We start from the raw sequence: 17,448 nt of genomic DNA, 5'->3' as shown, positions 1-17,448 counted from the left end.
GGCGCCCACCGCCCGGCCGCGGCTGCTCCCCAGCGACCCCCGGGCCGGCGCCCGTCTACCTGGGCGCGCTCGGGTCCTGCGGGGGACTAGACCGCGGCGCGCAAGGCCAGCCTGCCGAGGGCCCCGCGGGGCGGCCCAGGCCCAGCGCCCTGGTTGGCCGGGCCCCGCCACGTCCGAGGCCTCCGCCCTCCGGAGGCCGCCGCGCAGTCGGTCTGGGGGCGGGGAGGGACAGGCTGCCGAGAGGAAGGAGGTACCGCCCGGCTCTCTCGCGAGAGGGCGAACCTCTGCCGGGGGCGCGCGCCTGGGGCGGGTCCGCGAGGTGGTCGCGAAGCTCGGGCGCCGAGCGGGACGCGGTCGTCGACGTGTCGTTGGGGTTTCCCGGGACGGGCAGGTGGAGGCGCGGCCCCGGGCCCGCTGTTGGGGGCGTCGGCGGCACCTCCCGCCTCCTCCGCGCGCTCTGCACCGCGGGAGTCGGGACAGCGACCGGGACTGCAGCGGCTGGGATGGTCAGCTCCGGACTGTGGACGGAAAGCTCGTTGTTATTCCGCAGATGACGAATAAATTGGTGGAGAAATTGCTTCTGTAAGGATTGTCCGTTGGAACCCTTTACCAGTGTGAAACAGTTCAGCACCATTTGTGAAAAATCACTGCAGACGCTGGTCATGGTTGGTTATGAGTTTTGTATTTTCAGCTGGCAGTTGGAGAGACTGCAGTATCTGTTACTTTTCTTAACTGAATAACCCCAGAACCTCCAGATTTGATCGTTGAGGGAGATTCTGCTAGGAAGAGCGGACTTTTTTAAAGTGGGTAAATCGTGCCCTGACCGGTGTGGGTCAGTGGATAGGGCGTCGGCCTGCGGACTCAAGGGTCCCAGGTTCAATTCCGGCCAAGGGCATGTACCTTGATTGCGGGCACATCCCCAGTGGGGAGTGTGCAGGAGGCAGCTGATGGATGTTTCTCTGTCATCGATGTTTCTGACTCTCTATCCCTCTCCCTTCCTCTCTGTAAAAAATCAATGAAAATATAGTTTAAAAAAATAATAAAAAATAAAGTGGGTAAATCTTAAAAGTCTTGCTCATTTTTAAATTTCACAGTTAAAAGCCTAATAAACATGAGCGTTTGCGAGTTTATAATAGTTCTCAGTCATGGTGCTATTGTCCCTCATGTTACTCAGTCCTCACTCTGTGGCTTGAAGCATATAACACTGTAGTTGGGGTGAAAGCTAAGGAGAGAGAGACCCTGTTTTCTTGGTTCCTAATTATACCACTTTAGCAAGATGGCCTGGCAATCGCTAATAATCAGTACGCCTGTCACATATGCATCTTGGCCCCTTCCCAGCTGGCTCTTCTCCGTCGGAGTGGTGTGTCTTGCAGGGCACTGTCTTTCACTTCAGGGATATGGAGATGGTAGTTTGTAACTCATGGAACTGGTAAATGCTCTTAGATACTTCACCATCTTAAAGATCCACTTCCCCAGTGTGAAAGGAAGTCCAAATGCCAGCATTAACAGGAGGTCATGGGGAGAAAAAAAGATAGATTTGAGACATGCAGCAGGGTCAGCATAAAGTATGTTTAATAATTAAGAAGGGATAGACAAGTAATGTAAAAACACATCGTTTAGAAAATGCCATTTCAACAATTTTTTCTTCTAAGGAAGTGGTAAATAGCACAAGGCATTTAACTTCAGTAATAGCTCTCCAGGCAGAATAATGGGATCCAGGAACAAAGCATTTAGTTTGCCTTCAAATGAAAAACCTGGGTTCAAGTTCCTGCTCTAACATCCACAGTTCTGACCATGAACACTGGGAAAGGTTCACACGGGTACTTTGGCCTGGCTCTCTGCCACTAATTTGATGAAGGGCTTCCTAATTCAAAATCCAATAAACGCTAGCAAGTCGTTTAAGACTCCAAGATAAATATCTTCATCTGTAAAGAAGGGAAATAATACCTACATATGAGCGCTATGAAAATTATAAGGCGTAGAGAACATTTTAGATATTATTGGAACCTCTTTTCCTCCTGAAAACTGATATTACACATCCTGGTACTCTTCCTCCTGCTTTGCATCTTCTCATTCTCGATAAATCAGTAAAAGTGCCCTTGACCTTTTGGGAGAGTATGAAAAAATAAGTAGCTCTTGTTTCAATTGTAGTTTCTGAGTGAATTAGTATTTAGTATTTTTGTCCACCTACTTTTTCAATGGAAATTTTTAAAAAATTGTTTTACTTTTTTAAAAGCATCCCATATAAACAGAAAATTAACAAAAACACCAAATCTTCTTAACCCTTGCTGCATTTACCTCAACCATGCTTTTTAAGAAATAAAAATTAGCCCTAGCCAGCTTGGCTCAGTGGATGGAGCGTCAGCCTGCGGACTGAAGGGTCCCAGGTTCGATTCCGGCCAAGGGCACATGCCTGGGTTGTGGGCTCAATACCCAGTAGGGGGCGTGCAGGAGGCAGCCGATCAGTGATTCTCATCATTGATGTTTCTATCTCTCTCTCCTTCCTTCCTCTCTGAAACCAATAAAGAAATATATTTTTTTAAAAAGAAATAAAAATTATAGGCCAACTACATGCTTCTCCCTTCTCTGAACAGAACTACTGCCCTGAATTTTGTTTAAAACTCCCAAGTCTGTTTTTTAAACTTTTACTTTACGTGAATATATCCGTAAACCATACTTAGTATTGTTTTAAATTTTTCAAAAATTTACATACAAGATATACAATATGATGCCATCTAACTTAACTTTTTTTTGGCTCACCACTGTTTTGGAGGGTAATCCTCAATTCATTTGTTGCCAGCTTATTCGTTTTAGCTGTACAGCACTCCATTAAATGAATATGGCACAATTTATTTATTTTCATGTTACCTTTTATTTTCAGATTTCATTACTATAAACAATACTGTGATGAACATTCTGACACATCTCTCTGGCAAATGTGTAGGAATGTTTACAGGGTGAACTTGCTGGTTCATAAGATATGCACGTTTAATTTTAGTAAAAGAATATCGCTAAGTACCCTTATAATGACAATCTGTTTTACTCCCAGGGTCTGAAAGTTCCTGTGTTATCAATATCATTGCCAATATTTGATACTCAGACTTGTAAAATGTTACCAAATAGGTGGTATCTTGAGTTTGACCCTAGAGATCTTTGAGGAACCGAAGAAACCCCAGAAATCAACCCAAGCCATTATGATCAATTAATATTTGACAAAGGAGGCAAGAGCATACAATGGAGTCAAGACAGTCTCTTCAATAAATTGTGTTGGGAAAATTGGACAGATACATGCAAGAAAATGAAACTAGACCACCAACTTACACCATACACAAGAATAAACTCAAAATGGTTAGAGACTTAAAAGAAACTTAAATGTAAGACATGAAACCATAAAAATCCTAGAAGAAACCATAGGCAGCAAAATCTCAGATATCTCTCATAGCAATATGTTTATAGATACATCTCCTAGGGCAAGGAAAACAAAGAGAAAATAAACAAATGGGTCTACACCAAAATAAAAAGCTTCTGCACAGCAAAAGAAACCACCATCAAACTGAAAAGGGAGCCCACAGTATGGGAGAACATATTTGGCAATAATACATCTGATAAAGGGTTAATATCCAAAATATATAAGGAACTCATACAACCTAACAAAAGAAAGACAAACAATCCAATTAAAAAATGGGCAAGCCCTAACCGGTTTGGCTCAGTGGATAGAGCGTCGGCCTGGACTGAAGGGTCCCAGGTTTGATTCCAGTCAAGGGCACGTACCTTGGTTGCGGGCACATCCCCAGTGGGGGGCGTGCAGGAGGCAGCTGATCGATGTTTCTCTCTCGATGCTTCTAATTCTCTATCCCTCTCCCTTCTTCTCTGTAAAAAATCAATAAAATATATTTTTTTAAAAATGGGCAAAGGACCTAAATAGACACTTCTCTAAAGCGGACATACAGATGGCCAAGACACATGAAAATATGCTCAGTCACTGATCATCAGAGAGATGCAAATTAAAATGACAATGAGGTATCACCTCATACCTGTCAGAATGGCTACCATCAACAAACCAACAAATGACAAGTGCTGGCAAGGATGTAAAGAAAAGGGAACTCTAGTACACTGCTGATGGAGATGCAGACTGATGCAGCCATTATGGAAAACAGTATGGAATTTCCTTAAAAAATGAAATAATGGACCTGCCATTGATCCCACTTCTAGGAATATATCCTAAGAAACCTGAAACACCAATCAGAAAGAATGTATGCACTCCTATATTCATAGAAGCACAATTTACAATAGCTAAGACCTGGAAACAGCCCAAGTGCTCATCAGTAGATGAGTGGACAAGAAAGCTGTAGCACATTTGCACCATGGAATACTATGCAGCAGTAAAAAAAAAAAAAAAAAAAAAAAAGCATATCTTACCCTTGGAGACAGCATGGAGGGACCTGGAGAGTATTATGCTAAGCGAAATAAGCCAGTCAGAGAAAAACGTGTCATGTGTTCTTACTCATACGTGGAATCTAATGAATAAAATAAACTGTTGAACAAAATAGATCCAGAGACATAGAAGCATGGAACAGACTATCAAATCTCAGAGGGAAGGCAGAGGTGGGTAGAGGTCAACCAAAGAATTTGTATGCATATATGGTCACAGACAATAGGATGATGGAGGCTTGGGATGGGGATGGGCTATAAGAGGTCAATGGGAGAAAAAAGGGGAAATATGTAATACTTTCAATAAGATTTTTTAAAAATATATCTTATTGATTTTTTACAGAGAGGAAGGGAGAGGGATGGAGAGTTAGAAACATTGATGAGAGAGAAACATCAATCAGCTGCCTCCTGCACACCTCCTACTGGGGATGTGCCCGCAACCAAGGCACATGCCCTTGACTGGAATTGAACCTGGGACCTTTCATTCCGCAGGCCGATGCTCTATCCACTGAGCCAAACCGGTTAGGGCAATAAAAAGATTTTTAAAAAAGTACTTTGGCCTGGCCGATGTGGCTTGGTGGTTGAGCATCGACCTATGAACCAGGCAGTCACGCTTCAATTATCAGTCAGGGCACGTGCCCAGGTTGTGGGCTCGATCCCTTGTTGAGGGGGTTGGGGGGTGCAGGAGGCAACCAATCAGTGATTCTCATCACTGATGTTTCTCTCTCTCTCTCTCTCTCTCCCTTCCTCTCTAAAATCAATAAAGATATATTAAAAAAACAAACTTTGATTCCTCAATACTGTTATCATCTACTACTTTTTTGCTATTTCTTGGTCTCTTATTAGCCTCTCTTCCTCTACCTCAGTGGTTTTCAACCTTCTGGCCCTTTAAATACAGTTCCTCATGTTGTGACCCAACCATAAAACTATTTTCGTTGTACCTGCTTCTGTTGGTAATTGTGTCATCTTTTTTAAAATATATTTTTATCGATTTCAGAGAGGAAGAGAGAGGGAGAGATAGAAACATCAATGATGAGAGAGAATCATTGATTGGCTGCCTCCTGCATGCCCCCTACTGAGGATCGAGCCCACAACCCTAGGTATGTGCCCTTGACCAGAATCGACCCTGGGACCCTTTGGTCCGCAGGCCAACACTCTATCCACTGAGCCAAGCCAGCTAGGGCTAATTGTGTCATCTTTGATCATCCTCTTTGAGCAGTCTTGTCCAGACCACACACACCACTCACAACTCACTCTTCAATCACCTGTATTCTAGGTTTCACACCTATATCTAGCTGTCAACTACACATCTTACTGGGACTTTTACATATCCCATACGCATCTAAAATTTATGTCTGAAAAGGACCTCACTTTCCCCCTCAATTTCTTCTTCCCACTTTTTAAAAATTGATTCAGAGAGCGAGAGATAGAAACATCAATGATGAGAATCATTGATTGGCTGCCTCCTACACGCCCCCTACTGGGGATCAAGCCTGCAACCCAGGCATATGCCCTTGAGTAGAATCGAACCCAAAACCCTTCAGTCCAGTTGCAGGCCAATGCTCTATCCATTGAGCCAAGCCGGCTAGGGCATCTTCCCACTTCTTACGGTAGTTTAATGATACCGTCCAAAGCAGTTTTAGCCCAGTCAGTGTGGCTCAGCTGGTTGGGTGTCATTCCAAGCACCAAGAATTTGCTGGTTTGATTCCTGGTCAGGGCGCACGCCCTGGTTTTGGGCTGATCCCCAGTAGGAGACATGCAGGAGGCAGCCACTTGAGATGTTTCTCTCAAATCAATAAGAACGTAAAAAAAACAAAACAAAAAAACAACAACAAAACAACCTGGCCAGTGTTGCTCAGTGGTTGAGCATTGACCTATAAACCAGGAGGTCAAGGTTCAATTCTCAGTCGGGGCACATGCCTGGGATATGGCCTTGATCCCCAGTGTGGAGTGTGCAGGAGGCGGCCAATTGATGGTTTTCTCTCATCACTATCACTGATGTTTTTCTCTCCCTCTCCCTTCCTCTCTGAAATCAATAAAAAGGATATTCAAACAAAGACAAACAGGGTTTTGTCAAAACTCTGGACATCATTGTTAACTTTTCCTTCTCCATTCACTACCCACTTTCTTCCAACACAGTCAGCTGATGTTGGTAACAGCTTTTTAGTATCTTGTGTATATCTTGCTCTCCTCTCCATACTTAACTGTTGTTGTCCTTACTTCTTGCAGGTTATATTGATCAGAAGTAAGCACCCTGGAGTTAGACACACCTGGCTTGAATGCAGAATTTTATCCTTTACAAGTTGTGTGACCATAGGCAAATTATGATCCTTAAGTGTTCTGTTAAATGGGAGTGCTACTTACCTCACGTGGGTTTTTTTAAGGATTAAGTGAGCTAACAGATGCAAAATACTATGCCTGGCATATACTGATAACTATTATTCATTAGCTCAACTTGAGTCTCCTAATTAGTCTTGGCACCTCCAATCGTGCTCTGCATCTCCCCCTTCACATTAGTAGCACAATTCTCTCAATCATTCCCTAAGTCTCCAATAACTGTCCTTTGGTTACACAAAGCCAAATCTAGCCTTTTAGTAAGTAAATCATCTACGCATCTCTCTTTACTCTGAGCCCCAGCCTCTTTCCCAGATTCTATTCACACTACTTCACATAAAATCCCTGAATATACGACCTCATTTCATGTCTGTGCCTTCAGCCACATAGTATCTTTTGTCTGTCTAGGAAACTCATCTTTATCTTTCCAAACTTAAGTGAACAAACAGAAATGTGTACTGACTGCTAGGGAGTTACATATTGCTGTTGCATTCATTTCTTGATTTGTCTGTCTCCTTTACCAGCCTATGAAAAATGTGAGAGCATAGACTATGTACTGTATGTCATATATCCCCAATATGAAACATAGTTCTTGGAGGTAGTAGGCATTCAGTAACTACTGTGTGGATAAAAGGAGGGACACTGGAACTGGCTTTATTTCACATCCTCAATAATTTTAAACAGCAGTGACAAATCTGCCAAGTTCACTAACACTAGTAAGTTTCCATGAATCTCAAAATGTTGATGGAGAATGGCGGAATCACAGGTGGTTTCCTCTTGAAAAGGCAAAATAGTGTACATACAAGCACATGTTAAGTAAAATACTAGGGGAAAAATCAAATGTTGAGTTGTTGGTATCTAGGAAAAGATTATAAACTATACATTTCCTGAATATGCTGTCCCAATATACTGCAGTAGACAAGTAAAAATAATCAACTAGAATATTGACAAACAGTAAAGAACATCCTTTTGTAAAAATGTAGTGAATGCTTACTATTTATAATGAATATTTATAGTTAATGCTTGTGGTAATCACTTCATATGCCATGTGACTTAATCCTTCCAACAACTATATGAACAAGAAATTCTTAGCATCTTGCCTAAAGAACCTGAGCCAAGATTTAAACCTAGTTCTATTTTGACTTAAAGCTTGTTTTTAACTACATCATACTATTGTTGTCCATCAAGCCACAGGGTTTATACCAGAAATTTGGCATTTAGTCACAAGGATGAGAGAAAAGTAAGGAAAGCATAAGGCAGATCTTCTATATGAAGAGACTAAAACACTTTAAACCTTCCAGTTTGTCAAGGTGAGGGAAAACTATCCATGTTCTGTCAACTCAAGAATGGGAACAGGAGAGAGACCCAGAACTTCCAAAAGAAGGCCCAAGGCCCCACAGCTGCTTGCATTGCTTCACAGCTGGGCCTCATCGAGGCACCTCCAAACCCCAAACAAAGAAGAGGAATCTGCAGATTTCTCCATAGCTCCTGCTGGGTAGCCTCAGGCAGAGGCTAAATTAGCACCTCCTTAGAGATCCAAGAGCCAGTGTACCCAGTGGAAAGATTACAACTCTTCAGATCCATAAGGGACACACTCAGGGGGCAGACTCAGTGAGCACTAAAGCCCCACTGAAGCAAGTCTTGCCCCAGAAGGGTGTCTCCAGCACAGAAGTTCTCCCACTGTAGACACAGCTGATTCTTACAGCCAATTGGCCTGGAGGTCAATTCCTCCCAGTGATACCTACAACAATCAAGGCTTAACTACAACAAGACTGTGCACAAAGCCCACAAAGAGATGCACCAAGAGTGCCCACCTCAGGTAATTGGGGAGGCTAAGCCACTGGGCCCTATAGGACACCTAGCACAGAAAGCCACTCTATCAACACAAGGAAGCATAAAAAATGCGGAGACAAAGAAACAGGTCACAAATGACAGAAATGGAGGAAAGCAAACTACAGGATATAGAATTCAAAACCACACTTTTAAGGTTCTTCAAGAATTTTCTAGAAACCGCCAATAAACTTAGTGAGACCCTCAAGAAATCTAGTGAGACCCTCGAGGTTATGAAAAAGGACCAACTAGAAATTAAGCATACACTGACTGAAATAAAGGATATTATACAGAGTTCCAACAGCAGACCAGAGGATCGCAAGAATCAAGTCAAAGATTTGAAATACGAAGAAGCAAAGAACACTCAACCGGAAAAACAAAAAGAAAAAAGAATCCAAAAATATGAAGGCAGTGTAAGGAGCCTCAGGGACAACTTCAAGCTAACCAACATCCAAATTATGGGGGTGCCAGAAGAAGAGAGAGAGCAAGATATTGAAAACCTATTTGAAGAAATAATGACAGAAAACTTCCCCTACCTGGTGAAAGAAATAGACTTACAAGTCCAGGAAGTGCAGAGAACCCCAAACAAAAGGAATCCAAAGAGGACCACACTAAGACACATCATAATTGAAATGCCAAGAGCAAAAGACAAAGAGAGAATCTTAAAAGCAGCAAGAGAAAGAAAATCAGTTACCTACAAGGGAGTACCCATACGACTGTCAGCTGATTTCCCAACAGAAACTATGCAGGCCAGAAGGGAGTGGCAAGAAATATTCAAAGTGATGAATAGCAAGAACCTACAACCAAGATTACTTTACCCAGCAAAGCTATCATTCAGAATTGAAGGTCGGGTAAAGAGCTTCACAGATAAGAAAAAGCTAAAGGAGTTCATCACCACCAAACCAGTATTATATGAAATGCTGAAAGGTACCCTTTAAGAAGAGGAAGAAGAAGAAAAAGGTAAAGATACAAATTATGAACAACAAATACACATCTATCAACAAGTGAATCTAAAAATCAAGTGAATAAATAATCTGATGAACAGAATAAACTGGTGAATATAATAGAATCAGGGGCATAGAAAGGGAATGGACTGACTATTCTTGGGGGGGGGGGGGGTGCGGGAAGAGACTGGACAAAAATCGTGCACCTATGGATGAGGACAGTTGGGGGGGGCAGTAAGGGCAGAAGGTGGGGTGGGAACCGGGTGGAGGGGAGCTATGGGGGGAAAAAAGAGGAACAACTGTAATAATCTGAACAATAAAGACTTAATTAAAAAAAAACAAAACTATATGCCTGCCCTAACCAGTTTGGCTCAGTGGATAGAGCACCGGCCTGCAGACTCAAGGGTCCCAGGTTCGATTCTGGTCAAGGGCATGTACCTTGGTTGCCGGCACATCCCCAGTAGGAGGTGTGCAGGAGGCAGCTGATTGATGTTTCTCTCTCATCGATGTTTCTAACTCTCTATCCCGCTCCCTTCCTCTCTGTAAAAAATCAATAAAAAAAAATTTTTTAAAAAGAATGTGAACAGTGTCAACACTACCAGGGTCACTCATCAACTTCTTTAACTAGTCAAGAGTAAACTAGACAGAATTGAGGGGTAGGCTATGAAAAACAATTCCTATTTTACCAGAGAAAAATAATAGATTGGGTAGATTTGGGACATCTATCCAGAATACTATTTCAACAGCTCTAAAGCAGATTTAGTTTGATATATGATTCCGTAGCATGTCAGCCTCCTTTCCAGGTTCTACACCTATAGACCAACATTGAAATTGTGGGTCCCAGAATCACGGTTGCTTCCACATCTGATTTTAACAGTAATTCACTCGTTTATAAAAAATGCCGTCCTTCAAGGAGAAGTACCTACCACCAACCTTATTTAAAAGCCTGCTATCTGTGCTTTGCTTTGGTTCTCATCCACTCAAAAAACTCAAGCATCTACCTATGGCAATTACATTTCAACAGTTGCCTCAACGGAGACAAGTTACCATGACATCCAACAGAACCTTGAAGAGGTGATTTAGGTAAGAAAAAGCATGCACTTTAAAACTAACCAGCTGCTCTTAACAGAAAATTCAAATACAAGTTCTTTCCCTTAATATGAAATGGGGGAGTTACTTTTCATCCTTACATAGTTTTTTGCTTCTTTGATCTCTTTGAGAAAAAAAAATCAATACTATGTTTTAAAATTCTTTCTAAGCAAACACACTGATTCTCAACCTTGGATGCAACTTAGAATAACTGGAGTAGTGATTCTAAAGAAGCTGGTCATTTAAATAAAAATCTTTGTGGGTAGACCTGGGCATCGAGGTTTGTGTTTTTAAAATAGTTCCCCTGGGATTCCAATACACAACCAGGGTTGTCTGACTTAAGAGGATTCAACTGTCTATCTTAAATAGAGGCCAATGGTGGAGCATAGCAACTACTTATGATGAACACTGGCTGTAGATCGTATCTAGAAGTAATCTGTAGATCCCTGCCGTCTCCTTTTTTGCCATGATTAAAAGTAGAGATACTAGACTGCAGAAAACAGCTCTCCAAGTAGCTGGTGTGTAACACTCGCCTCACATTGTTTGAAAGATGAGAAACAATTACCGAGTGACAATCTTTGTAGTAACTTAATTCCACTGAACATGTTACTTGGGTGGTTGGTTGCTAAAGACATGAAGGATGAATAGATTTACTGCCAACTAAATGCCACAATGAACAGGCAACTGAGAAAAGTTAGAGGATGGTCTTCCAGTCATTTGCTTCCTACAACGCCAGTCACAACCATTCATGATAAACCAAGGGGGGCGGGGGGCACGACACAAAAATTAGATGTGAGAAATCCATTCGACCTAAATATAATGAATCTGTTATTTTGAAGAAATTCCTAAAGCCCAACAGAGAGGGACAAGGGGAAGATAAATGGGAATACTTCAACACATAAGGGATAAAAAATTTGTGAGCCTTTACAGGTGACCTGAAAGTTAATAGTACTTTATTGCTATTTTCTACAATCTGTAGAGCAATATTAATATTTACAGCAAATTTAACAAGAATTTGAATATCCACTATGTATGTTCCTAGTCACTATACCTTTATACTAAAATGTACCGTGTAAATCCTGAAATTTCATACATTACATTAGAAATGGATTTACATGAGTCTGAACCAAAGCATTAATCATTTTTAACTTCATATTATAATTAGACATTTGTCAGAAAAATGCTGTGAAACTGAATGCTTGAAATAACAACTAGGCTCTTGAAGTAAAATTTTTAAGTTATAAAAAAATACAAGTGAAGCAGTTGGCTTATTTTTCTGTCCTTTTCAATGAACATCGGAGCAAATAATGTAAACAGTATAACAATGCTAGCTCAATGTGTTTCTGAATGCTTCTATTATTGTTATTAATGCATAGTAATTTTTTTTACTGTTAATAAAGGGAAGAATTAGTATTTAGTATTCCACAGTTCAGAACTTAAAGGATCTAGGAGACAGATCTGTTATAAATGGCCCCCTTTTCATTTTGAAAGTAATCAACCAGCAATGACTCCTTGAAGGCAAAAAGGTAGTTCAGTCCTAACCGGTTTGGCTCTTAAGTGGTCAAGGGCATGTACCTTGGTTGTGGGCACATCCTCAGTAGGGGGTGTGCAGGAGACAGCTGATCTGTTTCTCTCTCATTGATGTTTCTAACTCTCTATCCCTTCCCCTTCCTCTCTGTAAAAAAATCAATAAAGTATATATATATTTTAAAAAGATAGTTCACAAGAAGGGAGATGGTAGCTAATTTAGTTATTCATCATTAATGAAGAAACACCAGAGTTTTGGATAGAAAACCCTATCCTACTTGCAATGAGACATTAAGCACTAGAAAATGGACCCAGTAAACTTACAAAGTAAACTAGTGGCAAGTTTATGAAAGCCCAATGGTAGGAAACCATAATTAACTGTAAAAATAGCCATGGAATGACATGGAGGGGCTTTTGTTTGTTACACAAAGTACAGGTGATCAGGCAAGTGTAATGATTGACTCAACACAAACCATGGGATCTAGAACATATTCCAAAAATCTCTTCACTCCTATGTTGTTTCTAAAGGAGACAATAATTTGTATTTATTGAGGCCAAGCTGAAGATTCAGCAACAGCAGAAATCTTTGTATAACAGATTAAAAAATTTCCATCATTATTCATCACCATCAATTTTTCAATTAGGAAGTTATACCATTTGTATGAAATAATCGGCCCTTAATGTAGACACAAAGAAAAGCCTGGTATAAAAATGTAAGACGTGCACTGGTCTTGTTAGAGAGCCCAGTATCAACTTTACTTTTGCTGCAAGCAGCCTTGAGACAAAGCCTATATTGTTTTTGGCAAATAGAGCTCTATAAAGAGCACTAAAGATTAAGATGCCAAGCTTGCCTTTAATCAACAATTTAGTAAAGTTTTCATTTAAATAGTACCAATTCTTTTTTCTTGCTACAATTCCAAGATGGCATCACTTCAAAGGCAAACTGGCCGAAACCGGTTTGGCTCAGTGGATAGAGCGTCGGCCTGCGGACTGAGAGGTCCCGGGTTCGATTCCGGTCAAGGGCATGTACCTGGGTTGCGGGCATATCCCCGGTGGGGGATGTGCAGGAGGCAGCTGATTGATGTTTCTCACTCATCAATGTTTCTAACTCTATCTCTCTCCCTTCCTCTCTGTGAAAAATCAATAAAATATATTAAAAAAAAAAAAAAAGGCAAACTGGATAAACTGAGAGGCTGGAAGCCTTTAGACCCTCTTTCCTACAACATACTGCTCCCTTTCCTCTGCCCATTACTGTATTGTAAGAGGGGTATGTCCCTCTAAGGAGGTAGCAGTGTTAAGTAGGCTGTATAATCTAGAGCATGTCTAATTTTTGTTTTATCAAAGTAAGAGCATTTTCCTCACAACTTCCTGCATACTACCAATACTTTATTTCAACATCCCTCTTGAAGGTCACATACTGAAAGGTCCAAATAACCTTTTCCAAATTGTTTTATTGCTACAAGTTGTGAGATTTCCAATCATCAAAAACTTAAGTTTTCAGCTTCTAATGGCACAACATAGCCATTTCCTAGGACTTTGTATTGGCAGTGGATTCGGTGAAGTTTAGATCTAGAATGGTATCAAGAAACCCTGTCTGTAACTTAAAGAAATGGAGCATGAGCCACAACAAGACTATCTCCCATCTAAAGGGTCAGTCTTTCTTGGAATTCTCTTGAGTAATTTCAAAATTTAAGGCTGGTAATTACTAAGACAAGTATATAGGTATCTTGTAGGAAAATCCAATACTTCACTTACTTTTTTCTAAACAGATGCTACACGTGGCAACTAGAAATTGTGCAGAAGAGACTTCCCTGAATTTATCACAACCTACCTGAATCTAGACCACACTTCCCTGGTCTCTTCTGATCAACACAGCTTTCATTTCACAGCTCTAACAGCAACACACCATGGAAGACAAACAGTTCTGTGAAAAACAAGGGCCTGTACAACTCATGGGAAAGCTATTCACTAATGCTGGGGCTACTTTTAGTCATGCTATTAAAGATCACACTTTATTCTTGTGCATAATAGATACAGAAAAATGTTGAAAATGTATGATGCAACTATCTAAAGTTGAGTAAACTAACCTACTCAGACTTTAACTTTTAAATGAGAAATGACAAGAGTAGTAAATATGAAGAAAAACAGAAAGAACTTTACTTTCCTATGTTAATACAGGTCAAGGGACCCTTTCTTCTCAAAAGGGTTGATAACACCAGTTCTTAGCAATAAACATAAGGCACTTGTTTAGATTATAACATCACCGCGTTCTCTTTTCCACTTGTTTTCTAACCCTGTTTTCCCCCCTCCCCCCACAGTATCATTTGGAATTAATAGAGTAAATGAGGCAAATGAGATGACCCCATTGATACTATTCAGGGGAAAAATAGTACAGTACAATGTTTTAGGGGTGATGTCTGGACATAAAATGGACCCTGTCAAGGTCCCCTAACACCAGACAATGTATCCACTATCAAGTAAACCTGAAAGAAAATAAAATATTTATTCAATAGTTCCAGTAAAACTGGGTTGGAATTACAATATATGTATTAGGAATTTAACTCCTCACCGGTGGCATCTGCATCGAGAGTTGAGTACTTATGAATATTCATTCTAAGACAATCTACATCATTTCAACATTGTCAAAACAAATATAATTCCATTTCAATATACAGTAGAATTTAAACATAATTCACACATACATCCCCTATCATATGGCTGATGCCTCCTCCAATCACCTCATTAGCGGCAGAGGTAGCACTAGTGTTCTTTCCCAACATAAGAACTTCAGCTGCCACTCACAGTTGAAAAAAATGTTGGCGTTTTTGCCATCTGCTAAGATGTTCCTGAGACAAGGCCAGTTAATAAAACATAACAAAGCACTCGAGTTCAGTTTGTACTTTTCTTTACATCACTGAATTATTAGACTGGGATGTGGAATGCAGGAATGTACTATGAAAGGTTGAGTTTAGCACAACTGTCCAATCAGTGGAAAGATTGGGTCTCCTAAAAATTCCCTTTAGAATATACTTCCCATAACGGTACCGAAAAAAAGGCCAATTACACATACAACTGATTCACTTAATCTTATTTGTTCAGATCTTGCAAATACAGTGAGAACCTTGAACCAGAGGTTGGTTCTCAGTGTATAGATTTAACATATTAAGGCTCACTTCCTCAATCAAAATAATAGTTGTTTTCCTTTCAAATTATTAATTACAAATTGCATTCATAGTACCTGCGGCCATCCCAGCCCTGAGTGAAGTCTGCTGGAGTGGCCCTGCACCCCCTGCACCTACACTGCGGAACTCCCTGACACCAGCACTAGACCATTCTGCAGAGCCCCCATCTGCACTAGCCTTCCAGCATACTACAGCGCCTCTGGCTTGCAACCTCTGTTTCCACCTGTATATTTTCACAGAAGCCCAACACAGATTAGTTGAAATATTCACACAACTGTTTTTCAAAACAATTTATTGCATCATATTTGGTACCTCATTTTGACAACAAAAAGGAAATTACATCTGTAACTGCAGGAAAAAGAAGCTGGTCTGTTATTGAAAAAAAAAATCTTGGGCCCTTTAAAAATTACAAAGTCTTGGGCTTGCCTGAAACAACTGAGCAAGAAATATATTCTTAGAAATGTAGGGCTTCAAGTATTACAAACCTGTGACACTGTGGAAAAATTCCAGAGGTATCTAAACTGCAGCACTTTTTTTCTGCATATCGTGAACAAGGCCTGCTGAGGTTTTTTAACTATTAGTCTCTTGATCAGTCATAGAATGGTAGTCAGGAGTTCTGCTCTTTAACTTCAAGCCATGGTAGATTTCCTTTTTTCACTCTGGGTGAAAAAATTCATGCTTGCTAATTAGTTGGTGCCATTATCACAGTGCATTTGGTTCTTGCATTACAGTTTTAACAAGTTTGGCCAAAACAATGCTGAAAGGGTTGCATTGTTATTTTAGTTCTTCAAGTTTTAGTTAAAATTGATTGTTCCAACTGGTATCTTCAGTTAAAAAAACTGTGGTACAAGAACGCCAAACTGATCATGTACAGTGAATTTTGGAAACACAAGCGTATTGAACACCCTCTAGGTTTCTTAGAATTCTCCTTGGTATCTCTATGTCCCAGCTTCTACAACATTAAGCATCTGTTGTAGGTTTCTCTGTAAATAGTGATTCACATTTGCATACTTCCTATGGCCAGAATCAACCCCATAACAAAACCAGTCAGATGCTAAAGCCCCAACAACTCTTTGTGCTCAGTGAAAGAATCCAGTGCTAAAACAGCATTTATGCTGTCTGAGATATAGTAAAATCTCACAAGACAAATTTAAAGTAATATTTCTGCCACACACCTGCTTTGTTAGCTGTAACAGCCTCCAGATTTTATATAAATTAGTTTAAAAACATGGGTAGGTAGGTAGGAAGAAGATAGGTCTCTTTTTTTTAACCCCTCAATTTTAGCAGCTTTTAATTTTTTAAGAAACTGAACCTATATCCTGTAATATGTTAGGTATTTTATATATACTTTCTCAGCAGGATAAAAAACTTAAAACACTATTTGAAGGCAAGAACATTTACTCTTCTCATTCTGTTTAAGTCAGAGCAATGCAGCAGGTGCGTGACAAAAATATTATATACTAGATATGGTCCAAAGTCATTCCATTTGCTTGTTTAATGATGTTCAAATTTCATTGGCCAGTTCTTCAGTTTCTGCAGAACTATCTCCATTAACTGTGATCTTCATATCCTCTTCATATCCAGGAGGCATAAAAGCCAAAGCATAAGGGAAAAGCTTATGACAATTTGCTCTATAAACTTCAGCAGCTTCTTTACAGTCTCCTAGGCTACCATCACACAAGGCTTCTAATACCTCCATACAGGTCTAAAGAAAGAAAAAAGGTCATGTTATAACTTATCCAAAGAAAAGTTTTTACTGTGAATCTGACATTTTGTTATCAACAGACTTCTAAATAAGAGGCCAATGTACATATTTAAGATAAATAAGAGCATTTCCTCCCACATATATATTCCTTTAGAATTAGTTTCTTCAGAATTGCAGGGTTTATATAAAGGATGAATGTTTAAGCAGGGCCAGGACTAAGGTTGGGCAAGCAAGGTATATAGAGTGCTACATTTAAAGAGACGGTCACTTTCAGCAAGTGCTGAATCCTAAGCAACGACCTTGACTCGGCTTCTTTTGGCCCTGTATATGTCAAAATTCACATGCCAAGATCAATTAATGCACTTAAGCCTTTTAATTTTTTTGGAGGCTAAGAACCAGTTGGCAA

The 17,448-nt window shown here is 40.3% G+C and overlaps 1 protein-coding gene across 2 annotated transcripts in view; it reads right to left on the bottom strand.

Moving 5' to 3' along the window:
- Positions 1-14,288: 14,288 nt before the first annotated feature.
- The window catches only part of NAA15 (N-alpha-acetyltransferase 15, NatA auxiliary subunit), a 70,908-nt gene continuing 67,748 nt past the window's right edge, over positions 14,289-17,448 (bottom strand). For both annotated transcript variants that reach the window (XM_070415198.1, XM_070415199.1), the window contains exon 20: positions 14,289-17,042. In XM_070415198.1, coding sequence (XP_070271299.1) covers positions 16,842-17,042 — 201 coding nt within the window. In that variant the 3' untranslated portion in view covers positions 14,289-16,841. The remainder of the gene's footprint in view (positions 17,043-17,448) is intronic.

This window comes from Myotis yumanensis, unplaced genomic scaffold (assembly GCF_028538775.1).
Source record: "Myotis yumanensis isolate MYYU_CA2020_CCGP unplaced genomic scaffold, mMyoYum1.0.hap1 SCAF_5, whole genome shotgun sequence".
In the NCBI taxonomy this organism is placed as follows: Eukaryota; Metazoa; Chordata; class Mammalia; order Chiroptera; family Vespertilionidae; genus Myotis; species Myotis yumanensis.
Note: the sequence above shows the minus strand (reverse complement) of the source record. Positions and strands in the feature narration are given on the sequence as shown.